General features: G+C 40.6%; 1 protein-coding gene across 2 annotated transcripts in view; it reads right to left on the reverse strand.

Moving 5' to 3' along the window:
* The window catches only part of CDK14 (cyclin dependent kinase 14), a 513,399-nt gene that overhangs the window by 203,985 nt on the left and 284,920 nt on the right, over positions 1-24,494 (reverse strand). For both annotated transcript variants that reach the window (XM_054726652.1, XM_008149228.3), the window contains one exon: positions 10,451-10,571. In XM_054726652.1, coding sequence (XP_054582627.1) covers positions 10,451-10,571 — 121 coding nt within the window. The remainder of the gene's footprint in view (positions 1-10,450; positions 10,572-24,494) is intronic.

Below are 24,494 nucleotides of genomic sequence, written 5' to 3' on the forward strand. Positions count from 1 at the left end.
AAAATTTCTAAGAACTGAAACGTATGTCTTTATATCAAAGGGAACCTACCCAGCACCAACAGAAAAAGACACCCCCCCAACTGAAGTATCATGAAATTTCAGAATACCAGGGATAGAGAAAAGAACCTAATATTCTACAGAGAGAAAGTATGAGGGGGCACACAAATGGCCTCGAATCAGAATGGAATCAGACTTCTCAGCAGCAATACTAAAGCTCCAAAGAAATTAAGCAAAGCCTAATGATATACTCAGAATGAAACTTTATCAATCACATGTGGGAGTAGAATAAAGACATTTTCAGGAAACTAAGAACTTGAAAACTGTATCTTTAATGCATTCTTTCTTATAAAACTAAAGGAAGACTGGAATCCAGGAAATAGGGAATCTATAATCAGTAAAGGTCTGGAAGGAGGAGGAATCCAACCCAGAACAGACTAATGAAGTGACTACCTCCAGAGGTGTGAGGGAACCAATAAGACATCGAAACCCTAAAAGGCTAGCAACAGCAGAAAGCTATTACCTGCCTCAGACCTAAAAGCCATTATTCCCCCTAGTATGAAAAAGGTCGTGTTACTGAAATCTATTGGTAGCGAGATCATGGAAGAGGGACTTCCCCACAGAAGTTGTGCCATTTCCAGAAACATGGGCTAAAGTAGGGAAGAATTAGGAAAGAATATTCCATCTCCCTCTCCTCTCACTTGTCCATTGCCTGAACCCAACTGGAATTGTAGCCAAGACAGCTTGGAGGATATATTCCTTAGGGGCTGGCCAACCAGGACACAGGGCAGGGCAGAAGAAGGTAGAGAACAGGTTTGAAGAGAAACAGAGAATAACCAACTTAGGACCAACAACCACAGGAGAGGGGCAAATAGAAATCCCAAAACAACAGATGTTCTTGCTACATTTAGCAAGACATCAGAGAGCTGAGAGAGAAAAGCTCCAAGAAAAAGGTTGAGGGAGGGAGATGTAAAAAAAATTAAAAGGGATTGATAGATTTGCTGATGTGTTTGAGCATTTGGAAGTTTCTGTCATACAGAATTGACATATCCTTCATATCTATAAATAATTAAGAATAAGAACAAAGACGACTAAACTAATACAAATCAGAGACAATTATAAAATCCAGGAAGAACACAAGGTTATATAAGAAAGAATACATATCATGAATACTACTTGACTTAAGCAGGAATATTTACATATCAGTGTTTCAAAATGTGATATAGACTCTATATTGGGAGCATGAGATGAAGTCGGGGATGGTTGATGAAAGAAAATTAAACCTTTATCTATCATAACATCTACCTAGTAGATAATGTCTAAAATAATCTCTATATATAAAGAGCCAGGGGCCGTCACAACTGAAACAACCAAACAGACGACCAAATAGGCTGAGTGCGGCAACCAGGCCAGCAGGGGGTTAGTGAGGGACGACCAAATGACTGAGCAGCAGGCTGTGTGGGGTGACCAGGCTGGCAGAGGGGGGCTGTGAGGGGCAACCAGGCCAGAAGGGGGGGCAGCTGGGGGTGACCAGGCTGGCAGGGGGGCAGTGAGGGGCAACCAGGCTGGCAGAGGGGGACACTTGGGGGGACCAGGCTGGCGGGGGTGCAGTAAGGGGCGATCTGGCTGGTGGAGGGGGCAGTTAGGGGCGACCAGGCTGGCAGAGGGGGGCTATTGGGGTGACCAGGCCGGGCAACCAGGCCAGCGGGGGGGGGGGGCAGTTGGGGGTGACCAGGTCGGCAGGGGGGGCAGTTAGGGGCAATCAGGTCAGCAGGCAGAGGCGGTTAGGGGTGATCAGGCTGGCTGGGGGGCCAGTTAGGGGCGATCAGACAGGCAGACAGGTGAGTAGTTAGGAGCCAGCGGTCCCAGATTGTGAGAGAGATGTCTGATTGCCCGTCTGACATCCTCTGAGGGGTCCCAGATAGGAGAGAGTGCAGGCTAAGTTGAGGGGAACCTCCCCGCACTCCCCCCACCCCCGCACACATATTTCGTGCACTAAACCTCTAGTCTATAATAATAAAAGCGTAATATGCTAATTAGACCAGACATCCTTCCAGACGACTTTCTGGCTGCGAGGGAAGCCCGGGTCCCGGGTGCCAGAGGGAGGCCAATGCTGGTAGCCAGGGGAAGGAAGGCCTACTTTCCATGAATTTGGTGCATCAGGCCTCTAGTAAATCAATAAATAGAAATATAAACAATTATTGAAGACATATAGAGGTAGACAATAGAAGAGTTGAAATTAGAGGGTGAGTATGGGTGAAGCAGGGGATTACTATTTTTGCTAGTGCCTAATCGTTGTGGCAGCTATTAGCTATTAGTTATACCTGATACAGGTTTTAGAAACTGAAGATAAGGATAGTTAACAGATTTGGTCAACCAAGGCCACACAGGGAAGGAGGGGCAGAGATCGAACTTACCGTAATTTAGGCTTTTAATGTGTTCTCTAGTACAAGACTGCCTCTCCTTTACATAACAAACCACTGCTAGTTACTTGACCAGAAAACTGATTTCTACATGAATAAACACACACTTCAAACATAAAAGGTGCTAGCATACATCCAATATTCCCTAAACTCTGAGCACTGACTTAAGTATTTCCAAAATACAAAATACAAACACACACACACACACACACACACACACACACACACACACACACAAGATAAGAACATCCTGAGCCAAAATTTCTAATTCTCTAGACATAAATGGTATGTTAATTTTCCTGAAACCAGATATAGCAGCTTCTATTTCTTCTTATATGTCCTATAGCACCCTTGGATGCTATGTAGGCACCTTTGGTTTAATTGTGCTTGGCTTTTTTGCACTTCACAGATGTTGCATTTTTTACAAATTGAAGGCAAGACCCTCCAACCATCAAAACATTATAACTCGCATTATTGCAATACTTGCTTTATTGTGGTGGTTTGGAACTGAACCTGCAATATCTCTGAGGTATGCCTATACTCCAATAAAAATGCAATAAATTTTGCTTGGCTGTTTACTAAGAACTAATAAGAACACCATTCTCAACATTTGTGGAGTCTTTTGTTTCTTAAAGAATTTCACATTTAACCATCTCTTGCTAGTTTCATAAACCAGTGAAGCAGCTGAGTACACTATGGATTATATTAACATCATGAAATCTAGTCATTGTGATTGGGTATTTAAACATCACCCAGAAAAACAATTTGTGGGTTCCAATACTTTGCCAACTTTGGTAAAAATAAGAGAATTTTTATTTTTTTTAAATATTTAGTAGTGAAGACTACATATAATGCCTCATTTTATATATTATTATTCAGCAAACTTATCACTAAAAAATGACCAAACACATTCACTGAAAATACACATACACTCTCTCTCACACAAACACACATTGATAGACAACATGAGATGTAAAAATCATAATCAGGTTAGCCTTTTGACAGAAAAATAGGACTGGTTCCCTTCAACACTCCAAAGCCATTGCTAAATTCAGCACTTTGGCAGCTACTCAATAATCCTATATAATAAAGAGGAAATATGCAAATTGACCATCACTCCAACACACAAGATGGCTGCCCCCATTTGGTCAAAGATGGTCACCTCCATGTGGACACAAGATGGCCACCACAAGATGGCTGGCAGGGGAGGGCATTTGTGGGCGATCAGGCCAGCAGGGGAGAGAAGTTGGCAGGGACCCAGGCCTGGAGGGAGGGCAGTTGGAGAGGACTAGGCCTGCAAAGGAAGGCAGTTGAGGGGGACCCAGTTCTGCAGGGGAGAGCAGTTGGGGGCAACCAGGCTGGCAGGGGAGAGCAGTTAGGGATGACCGGGCTGGCAGAGGAGGGCAGTTGGAGGCAACCAGGCCTGCAGGGGAGGACAGTTGTGGGAGACCCAGGCCTGCAGGGGAAGGCAGTTGGAGGGGCCAGGCCTGCAGGGGAGTGCAGTTGGGGGTGACCAGGCTGGCAAGGGAGGGAAGTTAGGGGTGACCAGGCCTGCAGAGGAGCAGTTAGGCATCAATCAGGCTGGCAGGGGAGTGGTTAGGGGGTGATCAGGCTGGCAGGCAGAAGCGGTTAGGGGCAATCAGGCAGGCAGGCAGGCGAGTGGTTGGGAGCCAACAGTCCTGGATTGTGAGAGGAATGTCCGACTGAACGGGCAGTCAGACATCCCTTGAGGGGTCCCAGATTAGAGGGGGTGCAGGCTGGCTGAGGGACACACCGCCCCCCCCCATGCACGAATTTCGTGCACTGGGCCTCTAGTGCCATAATAATCTAATATCAGAGAATTGTACTTTTGGAGACAATTCATTATTAATCAGTGTTATAGAAGTTTTCCACAAGAAATGTGACATTGTAGCTAGTAGTCCTTCAGTGTAAATTAAGCACTCATATGCATTAAGTCTCTTCTCGTTACTAGTATTTAACAAATTACTGCTCTAGTTCTTTATGAGAAAAAGACCACATGTCACAGTTAAATCCCTGCTTTATATCTATTGCTCTGGCAGAATTACTATTAATTCTCAAAGGTATTCTGGAATGGATACTATACTAGAGACCCGGTGCACGGATTCGTGCACCGGTGGGGTGCCTCAGCCTGGCCTGTGGGGATGGGGCCAAAACCAGCTCTCCAACATCCCCTGAGGGGTTCTGGATAGTGAGAGGGCAGTTCTTGGGTGATGCACCCCGGAATCAGACTCCCACCTCTCTGGTTCTAGGTGCGGCACCAGAGAATTGCAGCGGCCAAGTCACCGAAGCTCAGCAGCTCCTGTGTTGAGCTTCTTCCCCCTGGTGCTCAGTGAGCATCATAGCTATTGGTCAGATGGTCGAACGTTTGGCTGGTCACTTAGGCTTTTATATATATATATATATATATATATATATATATATATATATATATATATATGTGGTCATCCTAATTTTAAGGGATTTAAATATAGTAGGAGTGGATTCAGAAACTATGGCTGCCACAATGAGCTCAGCTTTCGACCACTTAGATGCCCTTCTGACTGTCACCTGTTCTTTTGTTATGTTCCATGGCATGTCAGTGACCACACGGACAAGTCACCTGGATCATGTATTACCTGAGCAGCTCTTACTGTTACTTTAGACAGTGACTAATTCAAATCCTGCTTGGTCTTCTGACCTGATTAATTATAAATGTGTAAATACTGTTAACAGATAGATAACTTTATGTGGCCCATGAACTCAAATTCTCATTCTTACTAGCATTCTTTTTTAAATAGACTCATTCATTTTAGTAGACGTGATAAATGAGTAATGGTTAGGAGTTGGGGAAATGCATGCCAGTGTAGATTTGGTCCCATAAAACGTATTCTATCCAGAGATTCACGTCTTAAATTTATTGTAAAGAAACTCCTCCTTGAATGAAACTATATAATACAGAATATTAAAGTAAGGGGAGAAAGGCAGTTCTCAAGGCTGTTGAGTGAGAGAGAAAGCCACAACCTTTATTTGAAGCACAAAAGGATTCAACATGACTCAGAGCATAATCTAAACTACAAAATAGAAATTTCACTGTATCGTGTTTTGGAATAACTTTACTAGCAAAAGAAAGCCCAATTTCTTATAAATCATCTTAAGAGATTATGTAATATGTTGGAAAGGAAAGGGCTTGGAGTGCGTCAGCCCTTTGAATGTTGCCTCTGCTCACTATATGTATGACCTTACTATCCTATTTACTCTTCCTGGGTTTTGCTTTCTTCCATTGTATTATGGTATAATAGGTAAGTAATTAAAATTCATGAGAGCTTAGAACACAGTCTGTGTTCAATAAAAGTATGTATTATTGTTACTCTTATTAAGACTCAATTACTATTGTTACTCAATTACTCAAGACAGGGTTTCATATAGAATAAATTTATTTTCAGGATGGGGGTTAGAGTAAAATTTATCTATGATATTCTCTCTTAAAACACTGGTAAACAAATCCAAGTCCTCAAAAAACCTTATTTTATTATATAAATTTCCTGGGTTCAAGAGAGATCATTAAGAATGACGGCAACTCTGTATGTTGCCCATATGTATGGTGATTAGGCTTATTTAATAAAAAGTAATGCTAAATGGCCTTATAATACTCAATGAATAGGCAATTTCTTTTCTGATATATGCAAAATCAGTTTTGATGCAGACAGTTTTCTATATATCAAGATGGATATGGAAATTTTTTTCTAACCACCCAGCTGCTACAATGTTAAATAAATTAATTTTAATCTTAAATCAGAGATGTAATAGAGAGCGGGGTGATTTAATATGCAATCTCATTACATTTGACAGGCTTATTTATAAATGATTTGCCCCACATTTTGACAAGCATAGTTAATATGTTAATTAGCTTTTAAACAGATGATGAAAGGAAGAGACTGACACGCTATCATTCTTCACACACCATATTGGGGAGCAATGGCATTGATACCATAAGGTAGTGCTATTCCATAGTGTGGCCCCCCAAAAGGACTGTGATCTTGATGAGATAATTATTTATCAGCTACCAATAACTTAGTCACATTATGTTAAAAATTAAGCCCTTAAAATAATCCCAACTGATCTTCTGCTTTAGGAAATAAATGCTGCTCTAAACATACATAGGAGCTTCCATGAAGACTACTCAGCTAATTGAGAGCAATGACCTCCACAGCTAGAACAGCACTCTGACAAGGGAGGAACTAACTTCAGGCATAAGCTGCTTTCACATCTGCACTTCTCTTAACGGGGTTCTCAGCACTTGGTAAGCCTCTTTGGTTTAGAAGCTTAAAGATGATTTTCTACGCCTTAACTTCCAAAGAGTTATAAAATCCAAGAATTAAGAGAAGTTAGACACGAGACAATGTCCAATTTGATTCCTCTGCTTAAAGACTCCTTCATGGAGGGGAGACAAGGGTATCAAAAACTGTCTGTCTTGCTGAGTGCTCAAATCCCAAGGGCTGTTCATAACCACCATGGGGCTGGAGACCCAGAGCAGCAAATCATAACAGGGACAGCTCTGATTCCCATCACTTGCTGCCAACGTTAATGCCTATGTGTCTTCATTAATATTTTATCGCCTGTGGTTATTTAAACAGAAAACTGGAAAACATAACACTGGGTAGGGATCGTTAGGTTTTAGTTACTACCCTCCTGCCCCAGGATGGTAATGAACTGTAAAAATAGCCTGAAACAACTGCCACCTGCCTCCCTGCTATTGTCCATGGGTTAATATTTGCACTTCTTGGTGCACCTGCGCCATGGCTCAATTATAGTCCCATTTCTAGGTCTTCACGTACCCAGCATCAATCTCATTTATTATGCAAAAACCGGCGCCCTGTGGACTTCTCCCTAACTGGAAAAATACCTGACTTACAGGATAATAACAAAATGGCTTTTAGAAAATGGCTTGGAATGAAATCAAATTCAGCATGACAGGCAGGGCATAGACATAACTCAGAGTTTAGGGCTTGGAAATGAAAAGCCAAGAAGCATAAGAAACGGCTCAAACATAAAACATTGACTATTTGATTTTGCCAATGATAATGGTTGCATGCAGGCCAAAGGCATTTGGGGGTCTACTGTGTTTTTTTCATACTCACCCGAGGATATGTTTATTGATTTTAGAGGGAAAGGAGGGGAGAAGGGGAGAAAGAAAAAAAGAGAGAGAGAAACAGCGATTGAATGCCTCCTCTGCACACCTGGACCAGGAACCGAACTGGCAACCTAGGCACGTGCCCTGACCGGGAACTGAACCTGCAACCTTCTTGATGTAGGGGCGGATGCTCCAACCAAATGAGCCACCCATCCCAGGTCTACTATTTTGTATCAGTTTTCCTCCCTTCCACTTTAAGTAGAAGTCTTATTCTTATACTTCATTATGTCTCTGGTTAAAGTAAATGGGCAGAAAGTGCCCAAGCCTTCTTCCTTAGAAGAATGAACACACATAAGACAAACATGTATGTGTGTGGGGAAGCAGGGGGAGGCAAAGACTGGAAATCAAATGCCAATTATCAGAAACAGACATCACAGCAAGTCACAATCTATGTGGCTCTTTGTAATTGAAACAGCACTTTTAAAGGTTTGGGGAAAATTAGCCAAGAGTGTATAAAAAACAGCTTCTCCCGTTTATGAGGATAGTCTTAACTGAACTGCCAAGCACTAAGACAAAACTGGCCCCAAGCCACAAATATTTCCAAATAATGTTCTATTAGCAGAGTCCTTAACTGACCTCACTGAAAGGCAACCCACAATTTCCATACTTAAAAAATGGAGAAAACCACTCCATAACTCAAGAATATTAAGCAATGATTACTTGCATAGCCTACTCTCAGGAGGGAGGAAGAGAATTAGAAAGTTAGTAATTGATATCTGATGAGTTCTTTGACTTTATTTCCTATTTTTTACTCTATTACAACCAATAATCAAAATACCTATTGCCCCTGCCTAGTCTTGGGGGAGGAAGGGGGGAGTTAAAATCTAACTGTAATAAAATGTCCAAAACAAACAAAAAAGCCTTAAGTTGGATGAAAAAATAGATAGCTCAGCTCCTCAATGATAGATGGTCATCTTTATGCTCAGTGTTTTGGAACATGCATTATGATGGTATTAAATTTATTATAAGGCATTACAAAAATGTATGGCAATAGATCTTAGGCTGTTTGATGACCCAGATTCCTTTATAACTCTATTGAAAGCTACAGATCTACACCCCATAAAAATAAATAGGTCCATGTGTACACAAAATATTGCATGTAATCTCAGTGGTTTCAAATATCCTGAAATCCCATTCCCAGGGGGTTTGCTGGAACCTAAATTAAGAAAATCTACACTGTGCCCTACATCATAAGGAACTTGTTTTCTCACTGGAAAGTATATGAATCCCAAACATGAGGGTAGAAGCCAGACCTCATCACAGCCTAATTAACTAAAAGCCAAGACAACTGAGGGCAGAGCTGTGAAGTAAGTACATGGCAGTAAGATAAACACCACGTGCTAAAGTTTTATTGAGGTCGTAAATATTGTATGAACATGTAGCTGAATTCTGTATATGGGGCACAGTCATTCTTAGAAGATGATTCCTGCTGTAAAATAACCACATGGTATGTAAAATGTTTTGCTTTAAACGCAATTTTGAGTCTAAAAAGAGATTTTTCCATTAATAAAGGACATTTTCAACAATCACTAGTAAGCCCTTCCTGAGAGCTGACATTATTACCTTATTTGATTCAGATCACAATGCATTGGGAACCCATACATTGTTATAGATAATAATCAGGCATTAAACCTCATGAGTCTCTGAGCCTCCAATTATGCTAAATTCTTAAGTTTTGCTAAACCATCATGTGAGATTGAGACTCTATTGAAATTAAATGTATTGCGACCCTTTAAAAGAGTAATTTTATTTCATTTTGGATAATTGGTGGGCAACAGTTTCCAGCAGTATACTGCACCAAATTTAGTGCCTGCCAGTTACACCGAAACCTTCAGACCACTTATCTGAGCTTTGTTGTGAATTTAAACATGCTAGCTACTACTTCCAACCATACTGTTGTTTGGAGATATAGATATACGTCCTTGTCATAAAGCAAAGCCACAAATTAAGACCTTTAGGGAGAAAAATCACTGACTGCTTGCGGGAAGCCACCGCTTGCCAATACTGTCACCAAGGAATGCTGAAGGCCAATGGACCTTGGGCATTATCAGGGCTGATGCTAAGCACTGATTGTTCGATTACTGTTCGTTTTGAGATAGCAGTGGCTCAAGGCAATTCCCTAACCTGATAATCCTTTTACTGTTTACCAAACTTTACCTTTGACATGACTGAATGAATTGCTAAAGGGAAAATGTGTATTCAAGTAAATAAATAGCGGACCGGGCCAGAAGTCTGTGTCTCTTCAAGAAAGAGGCTCCTAACCGGTTTGGCTCAGTGGATAGAGTCAGTCTATGAACTGAAGGGTCCCAAGTTCAATTCCAGTCAAGGGCATGTACCTTGGTTGCAGGCAAATCCCCAGTAGGGGGTGTGCAGGAGGCAGCTGATCAATATTTCTCTCTCATCGATGTGTCTAACTCTCTATCCCTCTCCTTTCCTCTCTGTAAAAAATCAATAAAATATGTGTTTTTTTTTAAAAGAAAGAGGCTCCACCTGGCCCCCAATGCCTTCTAAATTCATATTTCTTGTATAGCATTTTCATTTGTGCATCGGCCCCTCCTTCAGATCCTGAACCCCGCCGCGAAGGTTGCGGCAACTACTGACAGTTAGCAAAGTGTCTCTGCCCTTGTTCATCAAGAGGATTACTAGGCCCATCTGCAAGGCAGGCTCTGATTAGAAAATATTCCCAATCGTGTTTTTTAAAAATCTAGTATCACTGCCACACACCAGCAAACACTCCTCCACCATTAATCTTCATTCAAACCGTTGGGATGTTTATCTAGGCTTGACCCAGACCAAGCACCAGCGACAGATTAGCTAGAGAAAAGCTTCCGTTTCTCACCACATGTCAAGGCAGGTAGAATACTCTGTTGAGCCCAGGAGGACATCTGGAGGTCGGTACCATAAGGTAACCACTTCATTGGAGTACGTGTGGCTAGGGACCGATTTTGCTCTTGCAAGACCTGCGGGTTACATGAAACATAAAGAAGTTTAATAGGCATTCATAGGACAAGGGAATTTAAGTGTGAATGTTAACAGTTTTAAAAGGTCAAACATGACACTGCAATACAGAGTCACGAATTCAGTGTCAAGGTTACAAGAAAGGTCGACTTGTTTCAAATACATGCTTGTAAATCATTTATATCCCTAATAAAACATCGTGACTGTAATAAAATCCCAGGAGAGTAAACAAATGATCCATCAATGATTAGACATTACACAGAAGCTTAGAAATCTTCTGGACTTTCCAAAGAATGTTCCATGGAGTTCTAGTTCTGAAAGCTATAAATAATGTTATTGGAAAGGCTTCCAAGGTGAAGTAATTTTGAGAAAAGATGGGTTAAGAAGTTAAACAGTATTCCATACATGAGATTTCTCAGTGCCTTTAATTGTCCTAATGTGTATTGTGAATCTGAGAGATGACAGTTTGACAGTTTTCTCAAAGGAGATTTCCCAAACTTCTTAAGGTTTCAAGTTCTGTCAAGCACTTCCTAGGAAATGCTTATTCAGGAAGCTCATTTGAAAACTACCTAAATAAAAAATTATAAGGGAATAGTTCAAAAAATTAAAATGTTTTCTAAGAATTTTTTAAAACTGGGAAAATGGTCACAATAATATGTTAAGTGATAATGCACATGCACTTTGACCTCACAACAAAGAATGACAGGAAATGCATTTTTCCAAATTTTCTACAATGACTATGATTCCTCTAAAAATCACAAAATCTAGAAATTTCTTTATTAAAAGAAAGAATAATCTATGTGATAGGGTTCTACCTGGGTATGTTAATTAATGACAAGGGTAAAGTATTATTTATCACTGTGATGCTCAAAGCACATATAACATCTTAATAATATTCTACCAGGACAAATTCATTTCCTTGTTCTGCTTATTTAAATTTTTATGTAGTACTTAGAAACATGACTTTTTTCCTATTTATTAAACACTTGGTATTCCCTTTAGTATATTCTATGTAAACATTAAAATTAATAGGACAGCTAGTGAGACAAAGAATTTCTAATTAATTCAACTATGATATATGTTACAGTAACTCAAGTTTTCTACAGTGCAGTTTTTCTAATAATCCAATGGCATATTACAAATTGGTGAGTGTTTATAAGTATTCGTATTAAAATGGACAGATTGTAAACACAAATACATACACATATGTGGTCTCCAACTTTTTTGCACATAAATAGAATAACTAGTTTTGATAACAGATTTCCAAAACAGATTTCTACTTTGATAAAAGATTTCTACTTCTTTTCTTTTTCCTTTTAAATTATAGTGATTAGACATTCATATACCTTACGAAGTGATCACTCCGATAAGTCTAGTACCCATCTGACACCATACATAGTTATTACAATATTATTGACCATATTCCCAATGCTGTAGTTTACAGCCCCATGACTATTTTCATAACTGGCAATTTGTACTTCTTAAGCCCTTTCACCTTTCCTCCCTCAATTCAAACAAAGCTGACCACCAGACAGGACAAACAGGGTGGCAGTGTTTCCAGAATCTAGTAATCCCATCAAAAGGTTTAGTTCCTCAAATGGGCATGTTTCTATACAGAGACCAGAGCTAAGCACAAGTTCTGAAATAGGTTCTGACTCGTTCCATATGCTGTTGTCAAGTCAAATGGGAAGCTAAAAACATCCAGGCTGGATTCCCTTGGCTTTTCTGAGGCCCTGTTGACAGAAAGCGAGGCCAGAGGGATAGGAGAATGAAAACATCTGAGATTTTCTTTGACAGCTCAGAAGACCAGGCTAGTTATAGAAAATAATGATATTTTCACTTTTCAAGGGAGAACATGACCTCAAAATAACTTAGAAATAGTGTAAATCTAAATAATTATATGTGATTTCAGGTCATTTATGTTCACTGTGACTTTAAGTTTATAAAACTGGTTAAATATATCTGGAAAATATAAATAGAAAAGGCTTTGTCTACATTATTTTCCTCTTTCCCACATGTTTAGGTCAAGGACTGCCCAAATTCCACTCACGAGGGTCACAAAACTTCCCAAATTAACAGTGAAAATGAGTTTTCCATATCTAACTCTTCAATGTGTTAAGACAGTTTCTTAAAATAACTTGCGGGTAAAGTTATCATATATTGAAGAATGTTACATTCTTCTCACTTTAATAAAATCAACTGAAACAGTTTCTTGTGGAAAGTATCCCGTATACGGATAAACAAAAGGTTTTCACCCTACCAGAATTTCTGTTCAGTTAAAAAGATAAATAAATCCCAAAACTTTTTCAGGGAGGGAGCAAATTATTAAACAATGACTCAAAAAAAAAATAAAGAAAGAAAGAAAGTATACTTTGAAGTAGGAATATATAACTGGGCTTTTAATAAATATTTTGGGTAAAGACATTGCTATGTATTTATACAGTTCATGCATCAAAACACGCTTACTCATACAAAATTTATTACACTGCATCCTGCAGCTGAAGGAAAACTGTAGGACAGGATTAATTAGCACAGCATGTGTGAAAGGCTTCTCTCTCTGTTCCTTGTCAGTTGCTATGGTTACACTACAGGAAGAGAGCTACACTACCTTTGAAAAAGGATGAAGTTCATGGGTTATTATCAAAACTTCTTGCATTAATGTTTAGTGTGAATTAAAAGTTAAAAAGCCAAGCGAAATGCTAACCAGCTGAATACAGGGTACCTGCACGCCGCAGCTGTGGCTGAGTGTGTGCATAGGAACCGGTGCTTGTTGCTATGGGCACCGAAAATAGCTTGCATAACAATTCAGAGCATCTAAGTTTAAGATGTTACTGTTTCTAAGTCATCAAAGACCCTCAATTTGAGCAAAAAAAAAAAAAAAAAAATTATCCTGCTAGTCAAGCCCTATTGCCAATTATTCAAAGGCAGGCCACCTTGATACTGGCTAGCACAGCAGAATCTTAGATTTCCAGAAGAGCTCTGAAGCTTTATAGTTACCCTCTTACCCAATGGAAGAGTTCCCTTTCCACATGTCTTCAAGATGGTTATCCAACCTCTGCTGCCACCCGGAGCCCGGTTCTACCCTCTTGCAGGGATACGGGATAAATCACGTGGCAGTGCTTCTAACATGTGCCCTAAGGTGCCAGTCATTCAGCATCAACCAATGGAGATGTTCTCTAGAACAGCGGTCTCCAACCTCCCGGACCTCACGGACCACCAGTGGCCCGCGGACCACCGGTTGGCGACCGCTGCTCTAGAAGTTATTTTAATCGCTCTCTCAGCTGCAATGGACCTCTCCTCTGCTTTTAGAATCTACTCCCCTGACTTCTCCGACAGGGAGGAGTTAACAGCAGTGACTTGGTCTCCATACGGGATCTTCCTCTACTAGTATATGCTGGGGGTTTTCCTAGGGTTATATATTCAAAACAGGTAACTGTGGCTAATGCCATGTCTTAACGGTTATGGATAGGTGATTTCTCATAAGATGGTACCTCCAGCTTCCACCTGTCCACGGGCTTCAGATCTGGGTCTGTCCAATTCCTCAGCAAGGATGTCCTGCAGGAACTCCACACAACCCCAACCCCAAGTCCCTACAGCCTTCTCTGTCAAGAATACAGGGAATATGCCCCTAAGTCCAGGAGTAAATGCATTTTACTAGTAAACTGTTTTAGGTTCCCCAAACAATAAAAGTTATTTTAGCTGTATACAGATATACGTTAGATTTTATATTCCATGCACATCGAATTATTCCTTCAAATTCCAAGGCATCCTTTTGGCAGGTAGTAAAATTGTTTGGAGACTGTGAGTAATCTCTCAAACTCTATGGAGAAAATCACTAAACCTAGGACAGCTCAAGATTGATCATGTTCATGTCTTTGCTTTGACTAAGGCAGTGGTGGGCAAACTGCGGCTCGCGAGCCACATGCGGCTCTTTGGCCCCTTGAGTGTGGCTCTTCCACAAAATACTACGGCCTGGGCGAGTCTATTTTGAAGAAGTGGCGTTAGAAGAAGTTTAAGTTTAAAAAATGTGGCTCTCAAAAGAAATTTCAATCGTTGTACAGTTGATATTTGGTTCTGTTGACTAATGAGTTTGCCGACCACTGGACTAAGGGATTGAAAAAGAGCTGGCAACACTCACTGGTTTCTTTCTAATTACGTGGAATAATGGCAAAAGCTAGATGAACTTACAAAAGTCAACTAAAATAAGATAAAAAGGAGTACCTTTCACCACTTCAGTCTTACCAGAGAACGGGCCACTGTTTTGTGCCTGTCAGTGATTTCGGTTTTTTATTAGAACAATTCCCACACCTCTCTCTCAACATACTTCATTTCCCAAACTAAACGATCAGAAAAAGACGGTCATGTTCCTAGTTAATCACAAAAAAAGAATATGTCTCGGCCAGGGGTTCCTTCCTTCACAACGTGAAGCTAAACAGACGTTATCTGGGTAACAGTTCACCACCTAGCAGATGGGTTGGAGAGGGAGAGACTCCTCTATCCCGTGAGTCATCCCTGGAGAAGGGCAGCGAAGGCTTCTCATTTCTTTCCCTTTCCACAGTCCTGGGAGCTGGCCAGGAGTTTCTTTTTTCAAACCCATTTCTAATGGAGTACTCTCCCTGCTACAGGATTTATATTAAATGTCTCAGGCTGTGCTAAAGCTGCTTGGAAATCTTTTATTGCTGCTCTTAGAGTATATCAGTAAACCACCACCAAACAAAAACACGGAAAACACCTTTTTCTGTTCTTCTCCCAAGTTCTGGCTTTAACCTCTTTCCTCTGCACTTGACAAATTTTCCTGGATGATCTTATTTAATCCTGAGGCTCCAGTCACTATCTATATGCTGGCGATCTCAAATACTTTAACTCTAGAATTAATCTTCCTCTAAAGCTTTAGGTATCTACATAAAAAATAGCCACTTAGATTTTCTATGGCCATCTCAAACATTTCCCCTGTCCCCAGTTCTCCAATCGGTACTACCCTCTCCAGTACTCTGTGACTCACCATTAGCCATCACCGTCAATCTATTCACTAGAGCCAGAAGTCTTGTCTCATTCCAGGTTCCTTCCACTTACAAAATTACAAAATTCAATGCGTTTTGCTTTTTTTAAAAAATCCCTACCCAAGGCTATGTTTAGTGAGTTGAGAGGGAGAGAGAAACACCGATGTGAGAAACATCGATTGGTTGCCTCCCGTAAGCACTCCAACAGAATCGAACCCACAATCTTTTGGTGTACAGGTTGGCACTCCAACCAACAGAGTAGCCTGGCTGGGGCCAATGGATTTTACTTTATAATTATTTTATAATTTTCTTCCTCATCCTGAGGTCCACTCATCATCTCTTACAGGACTGTTACACCAGCCTCACTTCTGTCCATGGCAAATAGTTACCAATTTCAAAATCCATTCTAGACAATAAATCACCTACCTTTATTGAAATTAATTTTATTGAAAATTAAAGTTTAAATGAAATACTCTTTAAAGTGAATAAAATAGAAGACTGAAAAGCCCAAACTTCCCAACTAAGAACCATGAAAGTTGGACATCCTCCAATTCCCTTGCCCCACATTTGCCATCACAGGAAACAGGAAATATGGGTGTTTTAGGGATAGGTCTATGCTTTTTTATACATCTGACCATTGAACAGCACAGGTTTGGACCGTGTTGGTCCACTTATACATGGATTTTTTTCAATAAATATTTTCTTTTCCTGAGGATTTTCTTAATAACACTTTCTTTTCTCTAGCTTACTTTGTTTTAATACAGTATATATACATACACAGGGCAGGGCTAAAGTAGGTTTACAGTTGTGAGTATACAAAACAGAGTTTATTCTTGTATTATTATTTATTAATTGTTGTGTTTTCCAAATGAACAAGTGTAAACCTACTTTTGTCCCACCCTAGATAGATAGATGATAGATAGATAGATAGATAGATAGATAGATAGATAGACAGACAGATAGAATCATACAATATTTGTGTTCATTTACTGTTTATGTTATGGGTAAAGCTTCTGGTAAACAGTAAGCTAATAGTAGCTAAGCTTTTGGGGAGTCAAAAGTTGTACACAGATTTTCGACTATGTGTGGGGGTTTGTTGCCCCCGAACCCCAAACTATTCAAGAGTCACCTGTACATTTAATAACATGGTGTTGTTAAAGTGGAAAACAAAGTTTTGAAAGTACAGTTAGATCTTTCTTTTTCTTTGAATAAAACTTTTTTGGTTTTCTTTCTATCCAGACTTCTACTTTAACAGAATCTACTCTTACAGGATAACAAAAATCCCTTAAAAATGTTTTTATTGGCACGTCTCAGAGTCTTTCCAGTGAATAAGAGGAATTTTTGAAAATCAATTCTAATAAAATAAAATTAAGTCCAGAAGAAATTTAAACATGCTAAGATGGCATTTTATTTTGCTCTGACTTTATTTAATTATCTTTGCGTTTCTTAATATATTATACCTAATTTCTGGCTACCCTAAAGGGCACAGATTTTTTTATATCTTTCATTTTAAATAACAGAAATGATCACAACATTTTAATATAGACATTCAGAACAAAAAAGAAATATTCAAATAATTAAATTGCATATATAGGAAAAATTTTTTTTCTATTTTGTATAGAAGATAAAAACAATGTACTTCTCTGGTAAACACTGTTTTAAATGAAATTAATAGATGTGATGGGAAGACCAATTAGTCAAAATTTTTTGGCTGACTACCATATAAGGAACACGCTATTTTTGTCAGAGCATTAGGCTACATATTGGAAGATGTGATATGAAAGAAACTAAATTCCTGATAGTGGTTTAGACACCAGTTAGTTGTGTCTCCTTGATGAAGTGACTTAAGCTCTCTTGCTTAACAAGGCTGAGATCAAAGTCAGCAAACGATGGCCTGCAAGCCACCTACCTGTCTATGTAAATAAATTCTGCTGGAACAGAGGTACACCCACCCCCTCACATATTGTCTATGGCTGCATGTGCACTACACAGCAGAGCTGAGAAGTGAACAGGCCCATAAGACTATAACAAATAGTATCTGGCCCTTTAAGAAAAAGTGTGCTGACCCAAGGGTAAGATTAAGGAAGCTTCAGAGTCCATTCAACTACAGGCATACTTCATTTTACCGCACACTTCACTTTACTGCACTTTGCAGATAGTGTGTTTTTTACAAATTGAAGGTTTGTGGCAACACTATGTGGAGTATGTCTATTCACAAGATTTTTTTCTACTGCCCTTGCTCAATTCTCGGCTCTGTGCCACATTTTGGTCATTTTCACAATACTTCCAACTTTTTCATTATTATTATATTTGTTATGGTGGGGCATGATCAGTTATTTTTTATGTTACTTTTATAATTATTTGAGGGCACCACACACCTAACTCATATAAGAAGGCAAAGCTAATCATATACCCAAAGTCAATGGGTAAAATGCTATTGAACAGCATGGCATGCAACAGAGAAATTGTCTGTGACAAGGAGAGTCAATCGATGCAACAATCTTCATTGTTGTCTTATTTTAAGATGTTGCCACAGCCACCCCAACCTTCAACAACCACCACCCTGACTAGTCAGCAGCCATCAACACCGAGGCAAGATCCTCCACCAGCAAAAAGATAACAACTCACTGAAGGCTCAGATAACAGTTAGCATTTTATAGCAATAAAGTATTTTTAAATTAAGGGATGTACATTGTTTTTTATACATACTGGTAGTGTTATTATTGCATACTTCATAGACTACAGTATGATGTAAATATAACTTTTGTTTATTTTTTATAATTTAACATTTTAGGATATAAATATTTTATTAGTATATTGCAATAATTGGATTAAAAAAGGAGCTATGACTGAATGTATATCTATAATCCATATCAGTTTTACATATATCAAAAAGCCTTAATATTCTCAAAGGATAATATTTAATCATTTTAATGTGTTTTAACTCATAACAGTACAGAATACAATAATGTTTTTTATACAGATGTAGTTAACAAGATGTTATTTCAAATTCTGCTAGATGAAATAAGTCAGACAGAGAGAGACAAATACCATATGATTTCACTTATATGTGGAATCTAAAGAACAAAACAAAGGAACAAACAAAACAGAAACAGACTCATAGATACAAAGAACTGACTGATAATTGCTGGGGGTTGGGAAGGGGTGAAGAGATTAAGAAGCTACAAAATAACCCTGGCCGGTTGTGTCTAAGTGGTTAAAGCATTCTCTCTATAAATCAATGGGAAAAATACCCTCATGGGAGGATAACAAAAACAAAAACAAAAAAAGAGGCTACAAAATAGTCATAGGGATACGAAGTACAGCATAGGAAATATAGTTAATAATATTGTAATAACTATGTACAGTGCCAGGCGTGTACTAGAACTACCAGGGGGATCAGTTGGTAAATTATATAATTGTCTAACCACTATTCTGTACACCTGAAACAAATATAAAATAATACCGAATGTCAACTGTAATTTAAAAATAAATAAATTTTTAAAAAGCCAAAGGAAAGGCTCATTCTAACATAAATATAACTTTTATATGCACTTGGAAACCAAAAAATGCATGCGCTTTATTGCACTGGTCTGAAACAAAATGCAGTATATCAGAGGTATGACTGCACTAAAACTCAGTGATCCTAAGAAAATATTACTAAAAACTTGTTCATTAAATGTATGAAAGTCACATATGCTCAAGTTCCTAGAAAGCCCTCTAAGTAAATAATTCCACCTCAATGATCCTATCACATCACATCTGCATTAGCAGAAAATGCAAAATCCTTTTCAATGGACTTTATGTGAATATATCATCATTTTCACAGTTCACTGGTTTACATTTCATTTTCTAGTTTCTGCTTCTCAGTTAATGAAACTCTGTGTCATTATTCCTAGGCTAGATGACAACACAATATAGAAAATGAATTTCATAACCTGACTAAATTAGCAATTTTCATGAATGTCCATATTCAAGCTGATTTGTTTCCATTTTTTTAAAATTAAAAGTAAAACATACTAAATTCATCAAAAGAATCTAAGTTCCAAATCAAAACATAAGACTCAAAACTCTTAGGCTATTTACTCATAGATTAATATATGCCACAAATATTATGAGTATCACTTACATGTGTTAAAGAGAGATTATTGTAAAATCACAACTATAATTAGGTCAAATAACCTGAGAATAATTATGATTTTATGTCAGAGGTATTCTTTGCACTTCGTAGGAAAGAAGCCAATCTATAAAGATGAAATTATCATGCATACATGACATTTGAAATGACAACATAGACTCTCATTTTTTTTATTTTTTTTTTTTTTTTGGTTTTAAGAGAAGAAATTAGAGTAAATGTTCTTCTGGGAGGCTTAGGAGAAAAGCATTCCCATTTCCTTTCCGAACCACTCAATTTAAAAAAGTGTGGTGTGTGTGTGTGTGTGTGTGTGTGTGTTTATGTAGGGGGACAATATTCTTACCTGGTCTTACTATGATAATACTAAAATATAAAAATCAGTGGATATGCTAGTTCTAATAGAGGCAACCTGCTGAGAATTTATTGAGCAGTTATAATCTGTTAGGAACTCTTGGGGTTTTTTAAATATATAACATCATCGAATCATTACAACAACCTAGAAGGTTGTATAATTATTAGGATCCCAAATGAACAGAAAAGAACCTACTTGACTCCAGGTCATACAGTAAGAAGTGGCCATGTCAGTATTTGAATGCAGGCGGCCTCCCTAGAAGACTGGGAATTAGGGAGCAAGTATGTTCCTGGGCTCCCGGTGGGCAGGGCATGGACCCAGTGAATGGTGACAGGCCAGTCTGGTGAGAGAGGGAGGTGGATGGGGTAAGAGCAGAGAGGCAGGGGGTGAAAGAAAGAGACGTGATGAGAAAACATAAGCTGGTTTTGTTCTCAGGGAAATTGGGGTACCCCTTTCCCCACGGAACGCTGGGGGTGGAGTTCTTCTGATATCTCGAGAAAAAGAATTTTCTGAGACTTGCCTGGGAGGATGAGTGATTTCTATTTGTGTGGCATGACATCCCTGGGTTTCCAAAATTCCATTCCCCTTAGTCCACTTGTAGCAGATGTGTAGCCGGGGTTTCAGTACAGCTAAAAGCAAAGCCAGTGTCCACAATTTCTGTTCCACGTTGCAGCCGGGCCCAGTTCAGCCTCAGGCTAGTTATGGTCCATTAGACCATTGCGTATGGGGGTCCCTATGGCTGTGTGCCAGGTGGGTGAACATAGAGGAGCCAAGAGAGGGGGCCCCGCCCCAAGAGTCCCAAGAGAGCCAAGAGCACCAGGAGAATGAACTCCTTTTCTTAGGGAATTAAATATCCCAAAATTCGAGCCCTTGCAGTGGCCATGCCAATTCTGTCCCCAGGTGTGATTGACGGGCGAGTCTCTTTACGACATCACCCCAATTTTATTGGGCATGCGTCTATTCTCCTCCCTGTCCAGTCCCTTCTCCCAGGGATCTCTGGGGAGTAGACTGGTGGCTCCCTGGGGAGTGTGAAGCTTTCGCTTCCTGGTGAAGCTGCCCAAATGACATGCCTGTAATATCTGGTCTTTCCGTTGCTCCTTTCCAGTTATTAATAACTAGCTAATTACAACAGCGTCCGTTTTGCTGGAAGGAGGTTCCAAAAATAGGAGTAAACTCGAGAGAAAATGACTGATGTTGTCCAGAAAGCCTCACAGAAGAGTCAGACAAAAACCCTGACTGGAACGTCCCAGTGGGTCTGCTTGCTGAAATGAGAACAGTGCGTATCTATCGCTTTCTTTGTTTCAAAGTGGACATTGGCAGAGGGCAGCGGTAGCCCAACGATGGAGCAGTTACCAGAAAGCTGTGGTAAGTTGGAGAATAACAGCTAGAAATTTAAAAAAAAATAATAATAACTGGGGGTTGGAAAGGAGGCCTATTTATCTTACAGGACCCTGGGGGCCCTTACCCCCTGCTACCCGACCCCCACCCGCTCAGAAACCTCAACCGTGGGTGTGGTTAAAGCTAATCAGAAGCATCTGTAATAATAACACATAAAGTAAAAGTTCTGAGGTGTCCTTTTCTGAAGTGAATTTTTAAAGTATTTCATGAGATAAAAACAGGCAGTTGCTTTCAAAATGAACTAAGAGGTTTTTATGTTTCTTTCCAACAGTAAATGTCCAAATGAATCAGTTCAAATTAATGAGGCGATTTTTGAGCCAATTCAAGGCAAAGGAGGCTTGAGTCATACTGCATCATTACATTTTTTGTTTTATGATGTCTGCCCAATTTTTCTGAGCTATTTTCTCTCATGCTTTTCGTCTTGTCTTTTATCATACTAGTTGAGCCCAGGTCCAGTTACATTTTGGGGGTCTCAACACTGCACTCAGTACAGGGTTCCAGACATTATAATTAAGAGAACACACCTACTAAAATATATACATGTTGATTTTGATAATTTATGAAAAGTGACACTTAGTGACAGTCTTGGCTGTCCTGCTGGAAGTGGGCATCTGTAAATAAACTTCAGACCTCGCCGGTTTGGCTCAGTGAATAGAGCGTCGGCCTGTGGACTGAAGGGTCCAGGGTTCGATTCCGGTCAAGGGTACCTACCTCGGTTGCAGGCTCCCAGCCCTGGTCTGGGGCATGCAGGAGGCAACCAATCAATATGTCTCTCCCTCTCCCTTCCACTCTCTCTAAAAATCAATAAAAAATTATCCTCGGGTGAGGATTACAAAAGATAAGTAAATAAGTAAGTAAATAAATAAATAAATAAACTTTAAATCTCCAAAAAGACTTATACTGAGCATCTGGGGAATATTTTCAAAGATACTTTAATTCCGAAAAATAAATATATGTCATGATCACCGCAGAGACCCATCACAGAGCTTTCGTGCCGGAAGGGATCTAAGACAGTCCATGGCATATCTATGAGAAGGAAGCTGAGGTCCACAGGTGGGTCCATGCTGCCCCCACGGCTTCAAATCTATTCCCTTTTCCTGTCCTCACTGCCACTGCCACAGGAGGCCCGGAAACATCCTCTTCTGGGCCTTGAACCTTAGAAAGGGCTCCCACTGGTCTCCCAGCTGCCGTGTCTGCCCTTCTGTCCCTTTTCCACAGTCTGAGGAGGAGACAGACTGCATAGTGTGAGACAGCGTAAGTCAGGGTCAGGGAGGACCACCACTTACTTATGAGCTGACCTTAATGAGCCTGTAACTACAGAGTCCTTGCTCCTGGCCTCATATTGGGTCTGGCCAGTGGGAGGCGCATGGACCAAAGATCACAGGGAAAGAAACAAAGGAGGGTGGTGTATTTGTTCCCTGGCTCCTCCCAGCTGGACAGGAAATGGCAGTGGCTAAGTCCTCCCTTGCAAGGCTACTGCTCTGACTCAGTGGGTTGCAACATTATATTCTCTCCTCACCCTGCAGCGGGGGAGTGGGAAAAGCTCCCCACTACTGCCAACCTGAAGGGGTTTCACTTCTTCAACCCTGGCCCTAGTTTCATAAATAGTCCCTTCATCACATTCTCGTCAGCCACCCCATTTGCCTTGCCCTTTGCTTCCTTCTGGGAACCCTGAGACAAGGACTGCACCTGAGTCAAAGGGTGACTGTGTGAGCTGAATAAGAAATGCATGGAAAAGGCTTAATTGTGCCCTTGGCCTACAGAAACACCAAATACATACTGCCTATTGTCAATCTGATCAAGTCACTCCTCTGCTAAAGAGCTTCATGGATCCTTTATCCTAAACTCCAAGGTATAAACACTGTGCTATTACTCCAGCCTTCTTGCTTCTTAATCCTTTCTATGTTCTAGCCAACTGTTAGCAGTCCATCATATTACCTGCAATTATCTGCTTGCACGTCCGTTTCTTTGCACAGTATGGTCTCAGATCTTGGCAGGCCTTACTCAGCTGTGGTCTCCCATATGTCCTTCAAAACTCTACTCTGACTTGCCCTCTCCTCCTTGGCCCAGGTAATGAGCCTTCCTCTAGTCTCTAATTGCAGCTCTGAGCTTTCATGGCCGTCCTCCGTCATTCATTCACATGTCAGCCCCCACCAGCCCAACACAAGACTGCAGTTTCCCTGCAAATAGGACCATGGTCATTGCCTTTGTGTCTCCAGTTCCTGCTATGGTGTCAGGCCCACAGTGAACCTGTTGTTGGACTGACATCTGCAGTAAGAAGAGCCACCTATCATGAATCCTGAGACAGCGTTCCCATAGCAGGTGGCATGTGTGTGCTGCCCTGGCCAATGGGGAGGGAACTCAGCCCAACTTCAGCCAGAGTACCTCAGCTTTCACCCGTTTTACACCTTGGGACTTTGTGTCAGCTTTTACTAGAAAATCTGGATTTTTAAAATGTTTAAAAACCTAATGTGAGTAAAACTGAATCACATAAAAGTTCATGACCCATATCCTATCTAATAAAGAGGGAATATCCTAATTGACCATCACACCCTCTCAAAGATGGTGGCGCCCACAGCCAATAAGGAGGAAATATGCTAATTGACTGCCATGCCCTCAAAGATTATGGTGCCCACAGCCACAAGATGGCAGCACCTAGTCCCCTCAGCCCCCCAGCCGCCCAGGGCCGGCCCGAGGGATGACCAAATGACTGAACAAGCAGGCTGCATGGGGCAACCAGGCTGGCAGGGGGGTTAGTGAGGGATGACTAGGCTGGCAGGGGGGGCAGTTGGGGGCAACCAGGCCAGCAGGGGGTCTGTTGGGGGTGACCAGGCCAGCAGGGGGGACTGTTGGGGGTGACCAGGCCAGCAAGGGGGGACAGTTGGGGGCAACCTGGCCAGCAAGGGAGGGCAGTTGGGGGCAACCAGGCCAGCAGAGGGGGGTAGTTGGGAGCAACCAGGCTGGCAGGGGGGGCAGTTGGGGGCGACCTGGCAAGCAGCAGAGGCATTTAGGGGTGACCAGGCCAGGGGGGAGGGGGGCA

This window comes from Eptesicus fuscus, chromosome 14, assembly GCF_027574615.1.
Source record: "Eptesicus fuscus isolate TK198812 chromosome 14, DD_ASM_mEF_20220401, whole genome shotgun sequence".
Classification (NCBI taxonomy): Eukaryota; Metazoa; Chordata; class Mammalia; order Chiroptera; family Vespertilionidae; genus Eptesicus; species Eptesicus fuscus.